Genomic DNA, 15498 nt, shown 5'->3' on the forward strand with positions numbered 1-15498 from the left:
CAGCACCATGATTCAGATGTCTTCATTCTTCTTCAGTCTTCCTTATTCTCATACAGATGAGGCAATTGAAAATACCTTGGCTTGAGACAGGCACATCTTAGTCTTCAAGTAACATCCTTGCTTCTCAACACTTTAAAAGAGGTCTCCTATAGTAGATTAACCTAATACAATGTTGCTCTTGACTGCTACTTCCATGAGCATTGATCGTGTTACCTGTTGAAAGGTTTTACTTCTCTCTACATTGAGCTGTAATCTACACTGAAGACTGCAATCCTTGATCTTTTATCATCAAGTCCTCTTCACTATCAGCAAATAAGGTTGTGTCTTCTGCATATCGCAAGTTAATAAGCCTTCCTCCGATCCTGATGCAACTTTCTTATTCATATCATTCAGCTTCTTTGCTTATTTTCTCTGCATGGATTGAGTAAGTGTGGTCAGTGGATACAACCCTGACATACACCCTTCCTGATTTTAAACCACACAGGAGTCCCTTGTTCTGTTCCTATGCCTCTTGATCCTTGTACAGATTTCGTATGTATACAATTAAATGTTTTGGAATTTTCATTCTTCTCATGGCTATCCATATTTTCTTATGATCTAAACAGTCAAATGCCTTTGCATAGTCAAATAAACACAAGTAAACATCTTTCTGGTGTTCTCTGCTTTCAGCCAATATCCGCTGTTCCACATCTTCTAGATTCGGCCTGAACCGCTTTCATTATATTGGGGGCTCTTACACCTCTGACCACAATCCCTACATCCATCTATTGTGGCAAGCACATTTGTACATATGGCGCCATCATCATTTTTAAAACCTTTTGCTTTCTTCATATATTGTGTGCTTGATGTCCTCCCAGAGCTCATCATGTCTGCTGTCATTAGTGTTTAATGTAGCAGATCTGTTCTTAAGGTGGTCTCAGAATTCAAGTGGGATAGACTCAAGGTCGTATTTTGCCTCCTGTTTTAGTTAGGTTTTTTTTTTTTTTTTTGCTTCAACCTGAACTTACACGAGAGCAATTGATGGTCTATTTCACAATCAGCCCCTGGCCTCATTTTAGCTGCTGATATTGAGCTTCTCTATAGACTCTGCCCACAGATGTAATTTCTGTATGTTCTATCTGGAGAAGTCCACAAATACAGTCACCATTTGTGGTGTTGAATAAGAGTATTTGCTATGACGAAGTGTTGGTCTTGCAAAATTCTATCATGCGAATCAGCAGCTTCATTTCTATGTCCAAGACCATATTTTCCAACTATTCCTTCATCTTTGTTTCCAACTTTTGCCCTCCAGTCACCAATAATTGTCTATGTATCTTGATTGCATGTTTGATCTACTTTAGACTGAAAATGTTGGTAGAATTCTTCAGTTGGATCATTAGCTTTAGTAGTTTGTGCGTAATAATTTGAATAATAGCTGTATTTACTAACTAGATTTCCTTGTTTGCGTATAGGCATTACCCTATCACAGACAACATTGTACTTCAGGATCTTGTAATGTCCTTTTTGACAACGAATGCAAATGTAATTCCTCTTTATTGTCTCATTCCCAGCTTAGTAAACTATATTATCTTAGTAAACTATATTGAATTATCTCATTCAAATTGGCCAAACAGTCCATTTCAGCTCACTAGCATCTAGAGTGTCCATCTTTATCATTAATAACTGAACTTGGAATGTACAAAGTATGAAGCTGTGAAAAATGAAATGGAACGGATAAAGTTCTATTTCATTTTTTCACAACTTCATACTTTGAACATTCCAAGTTCAGTTATTAATTGATAATTACAGTCATCTCTTCTCATTTTGTCTTATCCCATAACAAATGAAGGCCGCAAAAGCTCTACTCTAGTGGTTCTCAACCTTCCTAATGCCATGACGCTTTAATAATGTTCCTCATGTTGTGGTGACCCCCCCCCCCCCCCGTGAAAGGGTCATTTCACACACATGTGCGCGCGCGCCCAAAGGGGTCGCAGCCCACAGATTGAGAACCCCTGCTCTACTCTGTGCACGTCATTATAGTAGACTCTTATTTGATAAAGCAGCTCTTCCTTAGTTGTGTTTTGAGTGCCTTCTGGCTTGAGGAACTCAACCTCTGGCACTATATCTGGCAAAATTTTGATGCTATCCATAAACCTTTCAGTAGCTATTTCTCCCAAAGTAGACAGCATATTAGTTCTTTGTTTTTCTGTTCTTAGGCAGTTTCACTGAAACTGTTCACTGTGGGTGGCTCTCCTGGCATTTGAAATACCATTGACATAGCTTCCAACATCACAACACATAAGCCTCCACAGTATATCAAAGCAACAATTTGCGATTGATTAAAATATCGGTCCCAGGTTTTTGTGCTAAAGAACAATTATAAAATCCTTTTCTTAGAATTTTCCAGAAAAGTTGATTTTACATATCTATACTTAATATTGATCTACAATTAACAAGGCAATAGACTGACTATGGAATAAAAACTAGTGGTATGTAGAACGATGTTCCAATTTTCCTATAAAGCTTATGCTAATGAAAATGAGGGCTCATTTAGAAAGAAAATGTTATGAGGATGATGGCATCAAATAAATGTGCTTGACACGATGGATGGATTGTGATAAGAGTTGTACGAGCCCCCAATAAAATGATTTTTTTTAAAAAAAGCTTATGCTAAATGCCAAGTAGTTTGTGTAGATATTTTATAATTTTAAGTGATTTGCTGTATACATTGTAAAAGGGACTATACAGAGGACTCAGTTGACAACATGAAGGAGGAGGAGTATTCTTTTCACTGGAAATATTCATTAAGTGTTCATTTAACAAGTAACCACTGTGACTAGATTTATTTGGGGTGATAGAGTAGAGAACTAGGTCAAAGTTGCATTGTGGAAACTTTATACACCTGATAGTGGTAATTAAAAGCCCAATAACATGGGCTAATAATAACTAACATTGCACTCTACTTTGGAAAATCTGTATTCTGTTTTTTTGTTTACTGACTAGTCCATTATCCACCAGAATATAGACTTACTGTCTTATTCTAGGTGCAGGCTATATAGCAATGAACCATGCCTGTTGCATACTAGATTATACCTCCCATAAACACCAATTCAGTTAGAGAATTCTGAATTTGAACATGGGCCACAGGTTTTTTCTTTATATTTTTACTAGGAGAAACTCTCAAATTCTTTCTAGGTATGTGATTCTATGACTATTTTGTAGATTCTGGATATTAACCCTTTTTTGAGCAATGTGATGTGAGTTAAATATTGTCAAATAATTGAAGTTGATTAAATCAATTGGTTCAACTGAACATGGTGTAAAGAACAGAGTAAAGAGAACAGAAATTGGCCAATTGCAAATATTCCTAAGGGGATGAAGTATCCATCGGATTCTTGTGGTCACAATAATAGTGCAAAGAAACAATGATTTACAGACAGATCTTTATTAGAGGAGCAATCGGAGTTCTAGTAGCTGTACGGTTTACTGGCAACTTTAAACATTTAATACTCACCAAACCCACGGGTGCAGGGTTCATTCCAAATCATGTTATGGGAGAAGAAGCATTCAAGAATGACTGAGGTTTCGGTTGTGTATCATGGAATTGATACCAATGAAGGAAATCGGGAAGTCTCAACAAGTGCACTAACTTTGTGAGAAAGATGAATTAGAACTTAGACTTGTAAATAGTCATCTGGAAGTGAATGACATTTTTATTGTGTGAGGAGACTTTTTTTTTAATCATTGTATTGGGGGCTCATACAACTCATCACAATCCATACATACATCCATTGTGTAAAGCACTGTACATTTGCTACATTTGTACATCATTCTCAAAACATTTGCTCTCCACTTAAGCCCTTGGCATCAGCTCCTCATTTTTCCCTCTCCCTCCCTACTTCTCCCCTTCCTCATGAACCCTTGATAATTTATAAATTATTATTATTTTGTCATATCTTAAACTGTCCGACGTCTCCCTTCACCCACTTTTCTGTTGTCCATCCCCCAGGGAAGAGGTTATATGTAGATCCCTGTAATCAGTTCCCCCTTTCCACCCCACCCACCTTCCGGAATTGCCACTCTCAGCACTGGTCCTGAAGGGATCATCTGTCCTGGATTCTATGTTTCCAGTTCCTATCTGGACCAGTGTATATCCTCTGGTCTAGCCAGATTTGTAAGGTAGAATTGGGATCATGATAGTGTGGGGGAGGAAGCATTTTGGAACTAGAGGAAAGTTGTATGTTTCATCTTACCTACACTGCACCCTGAATGGCTCGTCTCCTCCCTGTCACCCTTCCGTAAGGGGATGTCCAGTTGCCTACAGATGGGCTTTGGGTCCCCACTCCCCCTCATTCACAATGATAATGATTTTTTGTTCTTCAATGCCTGATAACTGATCCCTTCGACACCTCTTGATCACACAGATTGGTGTACTTCTTCCATGTGGGCTTTGTTGCTTCTGAGCTAGATGGCTACTTGTTTACCTTCAATCATTTAAGACCCAGGTGCTAGATCTTTTGATAGCCAGCACCATCAGCTTTCTTCACCACATTTGCTTATGTACCCATTTGCCTTCAGCGATCCTATGGGGAGGTGAGCACACAATGGTATGATTTTATTTTTTGGGGGGGGGTGTTCTTTGATGCCTAATTCCTGAGCCCTTTGGCACCTCATGATCATACGGGCTGGTGTGCTTCCATGTGGGCTTTGTTTCTTCTGAGCTAGATGGCCGCTTGTTTACCTTCAACTCTTGAAGACCCTATACGCTATATCTTTTGATAGTTAGACTTCATCAACTTTCTTCACATTTGCTGAGGTACTCGCTTTGTCTTCAGTGATTGTGTCAAGAAGGTGAGCATCATGGAATGTCAGTTTAATAGAACAAAGTATTCTTGCATTGAGGGAGTACGAGTGGAGACCCAATGTCCATCTGCTACTTTAATACTAAACCTATAAATATATGCACATAGATCTAGTTCCCCATCCTCATATAAAAATATATTTACATATGTACATGCCTGTATTTAGACCTCTATAAATTCCCTTTGCCTCCTAGCCCTTTTTTCTATTTCCTTTTACTTCCTCTTGCCCCATTATCATGCTCAGCCTTCATTTGAGTTTCAGTAATTGTGAGGACACTTTTTTTAAAATTGTGAAAACATCAAATTAAAGATTATTAATTTTTTCCCACAAACTTTTTGAAGCCCCCTTGTACATTCAAAACTCTTATTTGATTTACAATACAAAATCTCTTTATATAGAACCTACATATTTATACCTACATTATATCTTTGTCCCATAAAGCTACCTTATTTGGGTTTTACCCAATAGAGTTAAAAAAAAAACAAACTTCCTATGTCTTTAAAAAAAAGAAGAAACAACTTGCTGCCGTTGAGTTGGTTCTGATTCCTAGTGACCTTATATGAAACAGGGTAGAACCTACCCCTGGGTTTCCAAGGCTCAATTTTTATAGGAGTAGAAAGCCCCTTCTTCCCCTTACCTCTTTAGGTGAACCTTATGAAGCAGGAAACAGGTACCTGTCTTACTTTTTAAAAAACTTTATTTTTAATTAGGTAAATGGTTACAGAGCAAATCATCTGTTTTACACTCAAGAATTCATACACATCTTGTTTCAACTCATCCCTTTCAATATCCTCAATATATGCATCATCCTTTATTCCACTTCTTGTCTTTCCTGATTTCATTCCTCTTCCTTTCCTACCCCTCCAAACTTGGTCCTCAGGTAAAATGCTGCCTTTTTAAAATCTTTAGTGGTTGCTTATTCTAACACAGAGGTGAATTTCATTCCCTGACCAGAAAGGTGACTAAAGTCCATAGTCTTGTGAGGTCTCTCATGATTTTCAGATCTTTGCTATATCCCCCTGTCCCCCCCAAACACACACGCACTCTATGCAGGATCTTCTAATATGGTCATTTCCAGAGCCCTTAGTAATGGTAGCTTGGCATCATCTAGGTCTTTTGGTTTTGTTGTAATAGAAACTTATTTGCATGGTCCATTAGTCCATGGGACTAGTTGTTCCCATCTGTCTTTAGATTTTCCTCCTTATTTTTCCTTCAAACAGGGAGAGACCAATAGTTGTACCTTAGATGGCTGCTTTAGAGGCTTTTAAGACCCTAGTTCACTGACCAAAATATGATGATGTGGAACACTGTCATTGTGAACTATGTTATGCCAGTTGACCTTGGAGTCCTGAAGACTTGGTCCTGGTCTCCAGGCTGATTAATTTATTCCCTCAAGTTATTTAGTCTTATTAGGTTTACTTAAAAAACACTTGATTTAAAGAGAATACTAGGCCTTGTTATGGACCAAATACCTGGTATCTTAGAGTGCCTGCTTAGTAGCTGAACTGTATTGAGCCAGTCGTGACAAATGCTTTGAGATAGCAATTAGAACGAAAAATAGTCCTCAGAGCAGGAGCTTTCCTACAAAATAGCTTCCAAACCCCCTTGTCTTATATTACTATTGAATAATTGAAGCCTTTGTATCCACTGCTTGAAGGAGAATACAGGCTTACCAAATTACAAGACATGGGACTTTGTTACATACTTGTAAACAGTGGGACCAGGAGTTCTTTTTCTTGTTTATGTGATTTTTAAAGTGGTGATGTTAAGGTATGTCTTCTCATCCTCTAATATTACTTTAAATAACGCTGCTGTGATTCTCAAACTCAGAAGAGATCAGTTATCGAGTTCATTCTTACTCAGAGTGACTTCATAGGGGAGAGTCAGGAAGAAAAACATTACTTAATCATTAGAATCAAAGTAGTTCTTATTGGTATCCTTGGCATCTTCCTGGACGATGAAACTGTAGATGTGCACATTGAGGGAGAAGAGAAAGACTAAATTATACTAATCACAGCTTCCGTGATGTGATTACAATTGGGTTAGAACCAGAAGGCCACCCGCTTGAAGACCACCAGTTCTGCAAGAGAAAGACAAGGCTTTCTTCCCCCGTAAAGAAGTACAGTCTCCAAAACCCACCGGAGCAGTTCTACCCTCCCCTCTGAAGTCACTTTGAGGTAGAATGGACTCAATCACAGTGATCTTTTGAGTCTGAGAATCACAGCAGCCTGTTGTTTAAAGTAATACTAGAGAATGATACGACATACCTTAATATTGCTGCTTTTAAATTATATAAACAAGAAAACCATTATGTAAGCTAAGGGTTATAGTCAAGGTCACACAGACAGTGTTTAAGAGGGTGAACAGAATGCAACTCCGTGTCCTGTGTTTTTTGGGTCACATTATCCTGGGTTTATTATATTTTGGACACTGAACTCAAACTTCCTTTTCTTATAAAAGAACAATTTTTGCATGTTTGGGGGAACAGAGTTTAGGTAAATTTCTAGTGTACACAGAGTTAAGATTCCAAGTTGGTTTTGACGTCAAGGAGACTGAACTTGTGAATGTAGTGGGTGGAGCTCAAAAGGCATATAAAAATCTCATTTTGCCTGACCAGCAGTCTGTTGCTGTTGAAGGAGGAGCAGCACCATTTCCCTGCTGCACGGCATGTAGATTTGTTTGAAGGAACCATCTGGAATAAGTAGATTGTTTCCTGAGCAGAGCAAATCCATGTCCAAGAATTGGGAAAGCATGGCTACAGTGAAACAAGAAACTATGCTTCAGACTGACTTTTATACCTGCCTTCCTTATGCTGTGGGCTAATTTACTTTAATTTGCAGCGTATCTATTTTCTTTTTATTTTCCTCTTATCTGTAACAAGTCTATCTTGCCTTTTCTGATGGATTTTACAAAGAAAGATTTTTACTCAGTATTTGTCATTGTAAATTCTCATTGTTGCTGTTGTCCTCAAAAGGATGGTGTAAATGAGGTATGTAAGCAATTTGCATATATATATATATATAAAAGATTTACTGTTGCCATTTGGTGATACTTGTAGAATGCTTTAATGTACTAGAGGAGTTGACTTCAGAATGCTTTAAAAATATTCAAAGCTCTGTAGGTTAGTTGACTTAGTTTGGGGGTTTTTTGGTGGTGGTGGTGGTGGTGAGGGTGGAGTTCTTTTGTTTGCACAAAATGTTCACAAACATTTAATAGAAAGGGGAAAATATTTGGGGAATTTCTCATGCTATAATCTCTGTAAGAACGTGGTGGGAGGCTTTTCTCTGTTCTGAGTGGTACAGAAAAATAACACTGTCATCCAGGAATAGTTAAAGGTTACCCTAGCTCATTTAAGCAAAAGGAGCAGATGCAAATACTCTTTAAGTGCGGGATTATTGAACTAGAGAATTCCATATTTTGCTTCACTCTTATTTTGCCAGCAGGTTACTTAGATGAATCTTTACTGAGCAGAACATACATGCATAGATCTCAAAAGAAAACATAGAACCTGTAAAATATGTTTATGTGTGTGTTGGTTTTCTTTTGTTTTTGTAGTTCTCTAAGACAACAAAATTTACCTTAATGACAATTTTTTATGTACTCTTAGGAAGTCACAATTGTTAAAAAAATTTTTGCATACCATTTAAGATTGTGCCCAAGTGGCCTTTGTTTTTGTTTAAGAGAAAACACATATATTTCATATAAACCCCAAAATAGTGTGAGGGGGTTATGAGGTGCTTTTAAAGTTCATTAAAATTATAGTAATAATAATAATGAAATGTTATGCATGAACTTTTTTTTCTCATGAACTTTTTAAAGCCCCATCTTACATTAAAATTAACTGCCATTTAGTCAATTCTGATGGGGCAGGGTAGAATTGCCCCTGTGGGTTTCTGAAACTAACTCTTTACATTTACAGGAGTGGAAAGCCAGTCTTTCCCTCTCGAAGCAGTTGATGGTTTTCAGCGGCAGCCCAATGTATAACCAGTATACTACCAGGGCTCATACATTATATTCAAAAATTAGTTGTTTAATGCAGAGAAATGTGCTACTGCTCTCAGTCAAAAATGTAATCTAAAGCTATTGCTGTGGGAAATCCTGGATTTCTAGAGCCAGTGGGTGCTGCCCACTGGAGGAGTAGAATAAGAAAGTTGTAGTTCCTTAACTAAATAGTTTTGTTCTATGTGCTGCATCACTTGTGGGGGGGCTGTTATTTTTTAGTCTTATTCAAAATAGATCAACCATACATTGTCTAAACTGGGCAGAGTAAGACCTGGTGTGGCTAGGTCAGAGAGTAAAAGAAAAGGGGTGATGCAATCACATTAGGAGGATCAGTGGACTAACAGAAGATGATCAACTTCAAGTCCACAAGTAAATGCACTAAAATAAGATGAACTGTGTATCTTTTTAAAATTCCATTCTTAATTGAGAGTTAATGCATATATCACTCCATAGTAAAATCACATCAAGCAGAATTGTACAATTGCTACCAAAGTCTCCAAGCATCATTTTTCTTTCTGGACTCCTTGACATCGTCTCCCTTTTACCCCAACATCACCACTGTACACTCCCTCTCCACCCCGTATTCTACTTGCTGTCCCTATAAGTTCATCAACCCTGGGTTTCATCCAACACAAAGAAAACATAATACAATTTCAAGAGAGTGACCTCCAATGACATAAAACCTTTGAGGTATACCCTAATTAAACTGTTTCTCATTAAAACATTTTCTTAGCCTTCCTTATTAGCCTGGTACTTGAAGTTATGTTTTAAGATCATGTAAAACCATTTTTTATCTATTACTTTTTAAAGCATGAGTTTCTCATCTCTTTAGCATAAGATTCTATTGGTGTGCTGAATATATATATATTTGTATATGTAATTATATTCATTTAAAACAGCTTTTTATTTCTGTCCCAGGTGGCTTTTCTGTAGGTTGTTTTCAAGGTCATCCCCTACATACTTAATTAGTCATCTTTTTTATATTCCCAAAATATGTGTGCTTCTTTGATAAATCTGACTTACTGATGATGACTGATAGGTGAAACTTTTTATGTTACATTTTGGCTCTTGAGATTATTTAGTATCTATGTGGGTAGCACTAAGTCGTTTTAATCTTTTAATACCAGCTGCTAGACTGGTCAGGTGTGTCTCAGTTTTATTGGCTTCCTTGGCACCCACAATCCTTTTTTTTTTTTAAGTAGCAGTAGCAACTGAATGTGTTTAGCATTTGGGCTAGAATTTTCTATACCTACATCTTGGCTATAGAATAGAATCTAGTAGATGAGGTTTACATTAAAAAACAAACAAACCCAAATTTACTACCATTGAGTCAATTTGGGACTCACAACAGCCTTATAGGACTGGGTAGTTTCTGAAACTAACTCTTTACAGGAGTGGATATCCTAGTCTTTCTCCTGTAGAGCACTGATGGTTCCAAACTGCTTACCTTGGGGTTAGCAGCCTAACATACAACTAACTACTATACAACCAGGGCTCCTTGAGCTTATGTAAGGCACAGTTACGGTTTTGCTGCCATGACCTTTTATATCTCTTATTTCAATTTGTATTTCTATTTGTAAAGTATAAAGAAGGTTGATTGTTTATTACTAAAGATAAAAAGTAAATTGCAGTAATTTAGGATTGACAGATTGTCTTGGAAGAAGTATCTTGGTGATTGTTTTTCAAGAGAATTCTTCATTTAGTGTTAGTCCTCTTGTTTTTGTTATTAGTTGCCCTCAAATTAATTCCAACTCATGGCAATCTTGTGTGTGCAGAGTTTTTAAGGCTGTGCTCTTTCAGAAGCGGATCTCCAGGCCCATCTTCTGAGGCACTTCTGGACAAGTGCAAATCACCAGCCTTTCAGCTAATAGTCAACTATTTAACTATTTGTGCTACCTGCTGCCAATTTTAGCCCTGACTTTTATTCTTTTTAGTGATTTCCATTGAGTTCAAAGATGGCCTTTAAGTCAGCTAATTTAATAATTAACAACCTAGGTATCGTATTTTATTCCATCTGGCCTGCATCTAGGAAGGTGAGTTGAGCAAGTATTCATATTTAAAATTCTCATCTTCTAGCAAGGAATCCGAACCTTGGAACTGCTTCTACTTGTCCGTTTCACATGGAATTTAAGTCTCTGTTAAATCCTTTTAGCTTTCTAATTCTATATCAAATCAGAAAAAATTTAAAACATAACCAGTGTCTGCTTTATTAACTTAATATGTTGATTTTTATTGCAGTAAGCCATATTCGTATAAGACTTATGTGCTTGTGGGAAGAACACTCTTTTTCCTCAGCATATCTTTTCAAACAAAGGCCAACTGGGTGAATATTCAATTATACTAAGGAAGAGCCTTTCACATTTTCTAGCAATGGTGAATGTTTAATACATAGTATTTTAGAGTGCTTTCCATTTCAAGGTTTTTATGTTTATGATAGATAAATGAAAAAACGGATGAAAAGTTTTCAGTTTTTTCGACTATCAGAACTTTTAGTGTGTGTCTTCCTCCCTACACTTCCCCTTCTTAAAGCAGTAATTTCTTAAGGCTGGATTTAAACCACCAACTAGCTTGCTCAACTAAATGAACTTCTGCGTCAATTTTTTTTAATGTAAGATTATTATGTGAAGACCAGGCATGATGGAGAAATGTATCTGGATTTGAAAAAATTAAGATTTCAGCAAATACAATAGTGATCCTTCTTGCTATTACTCAGAAATTAGAGTTTATATGTCTTTAGAAACTTATGTAATCACTTCTCTAATTCTTGCTTACTGTGGTTTATCTGTTTATAGATGCATGGTGCCACTTGGCATCATATCCATGTAGCTACTTCAACTTTAATCCATATGGTCACATAGATGGAGTGAGAATAGATAATAAGGGATATTTATCTCCATCTCTCAGTGGCATTTTCTTTTCTTACATTTTGAGTATATTGTCCACACATGGTTGGCAATATTTTAAAGGACTCTATAAAGATTCTAAACTATATTCTTGTAATAAATAGGATTCTTCCAATTATATTTAGTGTTGTTTTCTTCTAAAATTGGAGAGTTTTTTTATGATTCTGATCTGTCACTTTAATTTATGTCTTCAGTTACTGTGCCAAATCAGCCTAAATCCTTAAAACTTCTTCCATACTTTTGGAGTTCCTTAATGAATACTATAACAATACAAAACTTGCCAAAAATGCTGAGCCATGGATTCATGCCACATGTGGGTTAACTGTTCAAAATCAGTTAAATGCTATGTTGACTAATGTGTGAGCAAGCCTGCCTGAACAAAAGATGTTCTAACCAATTAGAACACTTGGCATTCTTGTTAGCCAATAACTTCCTTTCCTGAAACAGCCGCAGATGTTAATACCAGAGTGAATTTTTCCATAGCCACATATAGAAGCCATGGAAGTAAGTGACCCCACTATCTAAATTGTTCTTTGCTGTTTTCTTCTGCAAATTCCCACTACTCAGCTCTTAACCTGCCTGAGCCAGGTTCTGCAGGCAAGTCAGGGAAAAGCCAGGATGGTAAGAAAGCACCCTAATAGAAGGATGGGAGGAAATTAAAAATTAAATTCCAAGGTCATGCCTTCATTAATGTTTCTTTTCCTCTTCTTATGGCTTTCAGGGGGTGAAGCCTGCCAGTTTTGACAAAGTAGCAATTCCCGAAGTGAAAGAAATTATTGAAGGATGCATACGGCAAAACAAAGATGAAAGGTAAATTGCGTCTTTTGACCTTCGTGTTTCTTAAACAAAAACCTAAAATAAGAATGTGCTTTGATTACAGTAATAATCAATCCAAGATGTATGTAATACTTTACTTGTGATTAGTCTCTCTATGCCATATGACATTTTTTAGAAGTAGGAATTTTGTTCATTGAGGTCATATTCAGATTTCATATTATGGAATGCTGTGAAAATGTGGTTCAGTGGAATTTAAGTAAACCAGAACTACTTTAAACATAATAGATTTGCTAAGAACTGCAAAAGGCCTTTAAAAATGTAAATGGAAAAGTGCCATTATCCTTTTTTTGGCCATTATCTTAATTCTGCTTTTCCACAAACTTTTTGAAGCCCCCTTGTATATAGTTACAACATTAGCATGATTTATAAAACTCAAAGAGTTCAGTCTCTCCAACAAAAAAAGATTTGTTTCTTAGTTCTTTACTCATTGAATTCTACAAGGTGAAGTGAAATCTTGGCTCTTTGAAATCAACTAAACTATACAGATCTTGAATTGCTGTCATTATGCCAGAACTGAAGAAGAGCTAAACAACAAAATTCCGTAGAGTAAAAGGAGAAGACTTCGCCTAAGGCTTGGGAGGAGATATGGCTTAGTCATTTGTACTAACCGAGGACTTTTCTCAGAGGAGTGGCAAGTATCTGATCTGCCATATAGCTGATTCATCACCAGTTAAACATGGAAAGGATCCAGTGTCTGTTTTTTGAAAACTAATCGGTCTTTGCTACCCTTCTAACCGCTGCCCTGACCCCCCCCAAAAAAAGAAAGAGTAAACTAGTCATTTCAAATATAAATGGTAAATTGAGCATAATCTACCTCCTGAAGAATGTGAGGGTTCAAATGTATCAGTAACGACTCCCATATCTTCACTTCTCCAGTCTCTTGCTTCTCTCATAACTTGGTTGTTTGGAAGAGCTTTAACATGATGATCTTCAAAGCACTTCAGTAGAAATTTAGTTGGCGTTTCTATTTTTATATGCACTGATTGGAAAGTTGAGCCCTTAATCTTTTTTTTTTCTTCACTATAAACAAAAGAATATTTGTTTCCAGTCTCAGAACATATTACTGTGTTTATTTTCTGGATGGAAAAGTTTGCTAGATTATGGTATTTTGAGACCATTTATCTGAATTGTTCTATACTCAGACTTTTTGCTTAGCACACAAATCGTTGACAAATCGTTGAACGAGGAACTTAAGAGAATGTATGGTTACTATAGTAGAAATTACTGCACTAGAAACTAGAGGTTACTTTTCTTTCCTTTTAAAATGTTTTTCTTGTGAATTAGGTGAAAATTTCAAAAGCAAATAACTGTTAAAACTGAGCAAGATTCTCAACCTTTTTGAGACTACATTTCCTTAATAAGCAGGGAATTATGTCTCATTGGATCAGGTGAAATTACATATTTACGTATTTTTGTTGTTGTTAGCTATGAAGTAACTAACTGGTATTTTTAAAGATATGATATTTATGTGTAGTTTGCTGTCATGGTTACATAATTAATGTGAGATTAAACTTCGAGGTTTGAAAATGACCGTTCTTAGGTCTTTTAAGCATAAACAAGATTAAATTTTGATTTTTTTATAATTTGAGAATAGAACTGTGTAATAACCATTGAAATAAAGCAAAGTAGAAATTGATTAAAGGCATCCCTTATTTTTCCTTTCACGGTCACTTTTCATTTTTTCAAGTAAAACAATAATTAGCCATACTTGAAATATCATCTTTTCAGTCTAATGGAGTTTTGCTTTGTTTTGTTTTTTTTCCTTTTTCTTTCCCTCTCTTTGAAAGATATGCAATCAAAGACCTTTTGAACCATGCCTTCTTCCAGGAGGAAACAGGGGTACGGGTAGAATTAGCAGAAGAAGATGATGGAGAAAAGATAGCCATAAAACTTTGGCTACGCATTGAAGATATTAAGAAATTAAAGGGAAAATATAAAGATAATGAAGCTATTGAGTTTTCCTTTGACTTGGAAAGAGATGTGCCAGAAGATGTTGCTCAAGAAATGGTAAATTAAAACCAATCAGCCATTTGAAAACTGATAAAGATTTATAGACATTGGTATGGAAAAATCATGAGATTGTTTGACAGAAACTCAGTTTATGAAAGTATATTTATGAAGCCCTGTTTATAGTATATCCCACTGATATAAAATTATGTTGATTAATGTTCCCACATTTTGTTACCTTTGAATGTGTGGAATATACTAAGATTTTTTTTAACCATTTTTGGAGGGACGTTTGTTTAATTACTTTTATTTTATGGAAAGATATATGTAGACAGAGAGGAAGATATGGAGGCAAGAAAAGAGAACTCTAGAATTCTGGAGTCATTTTGAAAATCTGTATGGTAATTGACTTACTTTAATATGCCATTAGAATGATGTTTGTTTTTTTAGAATCCCAAATATTGGTATATGAGTCATTCATCTATCTAGTGGGTAAATCCTAATAAGTAAGCAAAGGATCATAAATTATTTTGATTTGATGTAGGTAGCCTTTGCTATATTACTTTAAATGTGTGTGTATGGGGGAAGAATCACATTTTAATAAGGTGCCTAATGTAGCTATTTATGCAAAGATATTAATAGAATATCTTTATTAAAATACATAAGAACCATTAAATAGTAATTGTCTCTGGAAAAGGTCAGATGTAGAAGCCTCACTTTTCATATAAATTACTAAAATTATCTGCCTATTGATGATTTGATAAAGTGAATAGCATGTCTTATTTGGTTTAGGAAGTACAATTTTAGGTGCCCCATTATTTTGTTGTTCTTAGTTAAAAATTAAAGGCACATCACAAGAGTCTTCAGAAAGAAAATGGGGAAATGCATAACAGAGACTTTAAATATTCCACAATTTAGATAACACCAGACCTGGGAGAATTCCTTCTTCATTCTCTCTACTTTTATA

At 36.0% G+C, this 15498-nt stretch overlaps 1 protein-coding gene across 7 annotated transcripts in view; it reads left to right on the plus strand.

Moving 5' to 3' along the window:
- The window catches only part of WNK1 (WNK lysine deficient protein kinase 1), a 135119-nt gene that overhangs the window by 72620 nt on the left and 47001 nt on the right, over window positions 1–15498 (plus strand). For all 7 annotated transcript variants that reach the window (XM_075552230.1, XM_075552231.1, XM_075552232.1 and 4 more), the window contains exons 5-6: window positions 12469–12557; window positions 14372–14591. In XM_075552230.1, coding sequence (XP_075408345.1) covers window positions 12469–12557; window positions 14372–14591 — 309 coding nt within the window. The remainder of the gene's footprint in view (window positions 1–12468; window positions 12558–14371; window positions 14592–15498) is intronic.

Source organism: Tenrec ecaudatus, chromosome 6 (assembly GCF_050624435.1).
Source record: "Tenrec ecaudatus isolate mTenEca1 chromosome 6, mTenEca1.hap1, whole genome shotgun sequence".
Lineage (NCBI taxonomy): Eukaryota > Metazoa > Chordata > Mammalia > Afrosoricida > Tenrecidae > Tenrec > Tenrec ecaudatus.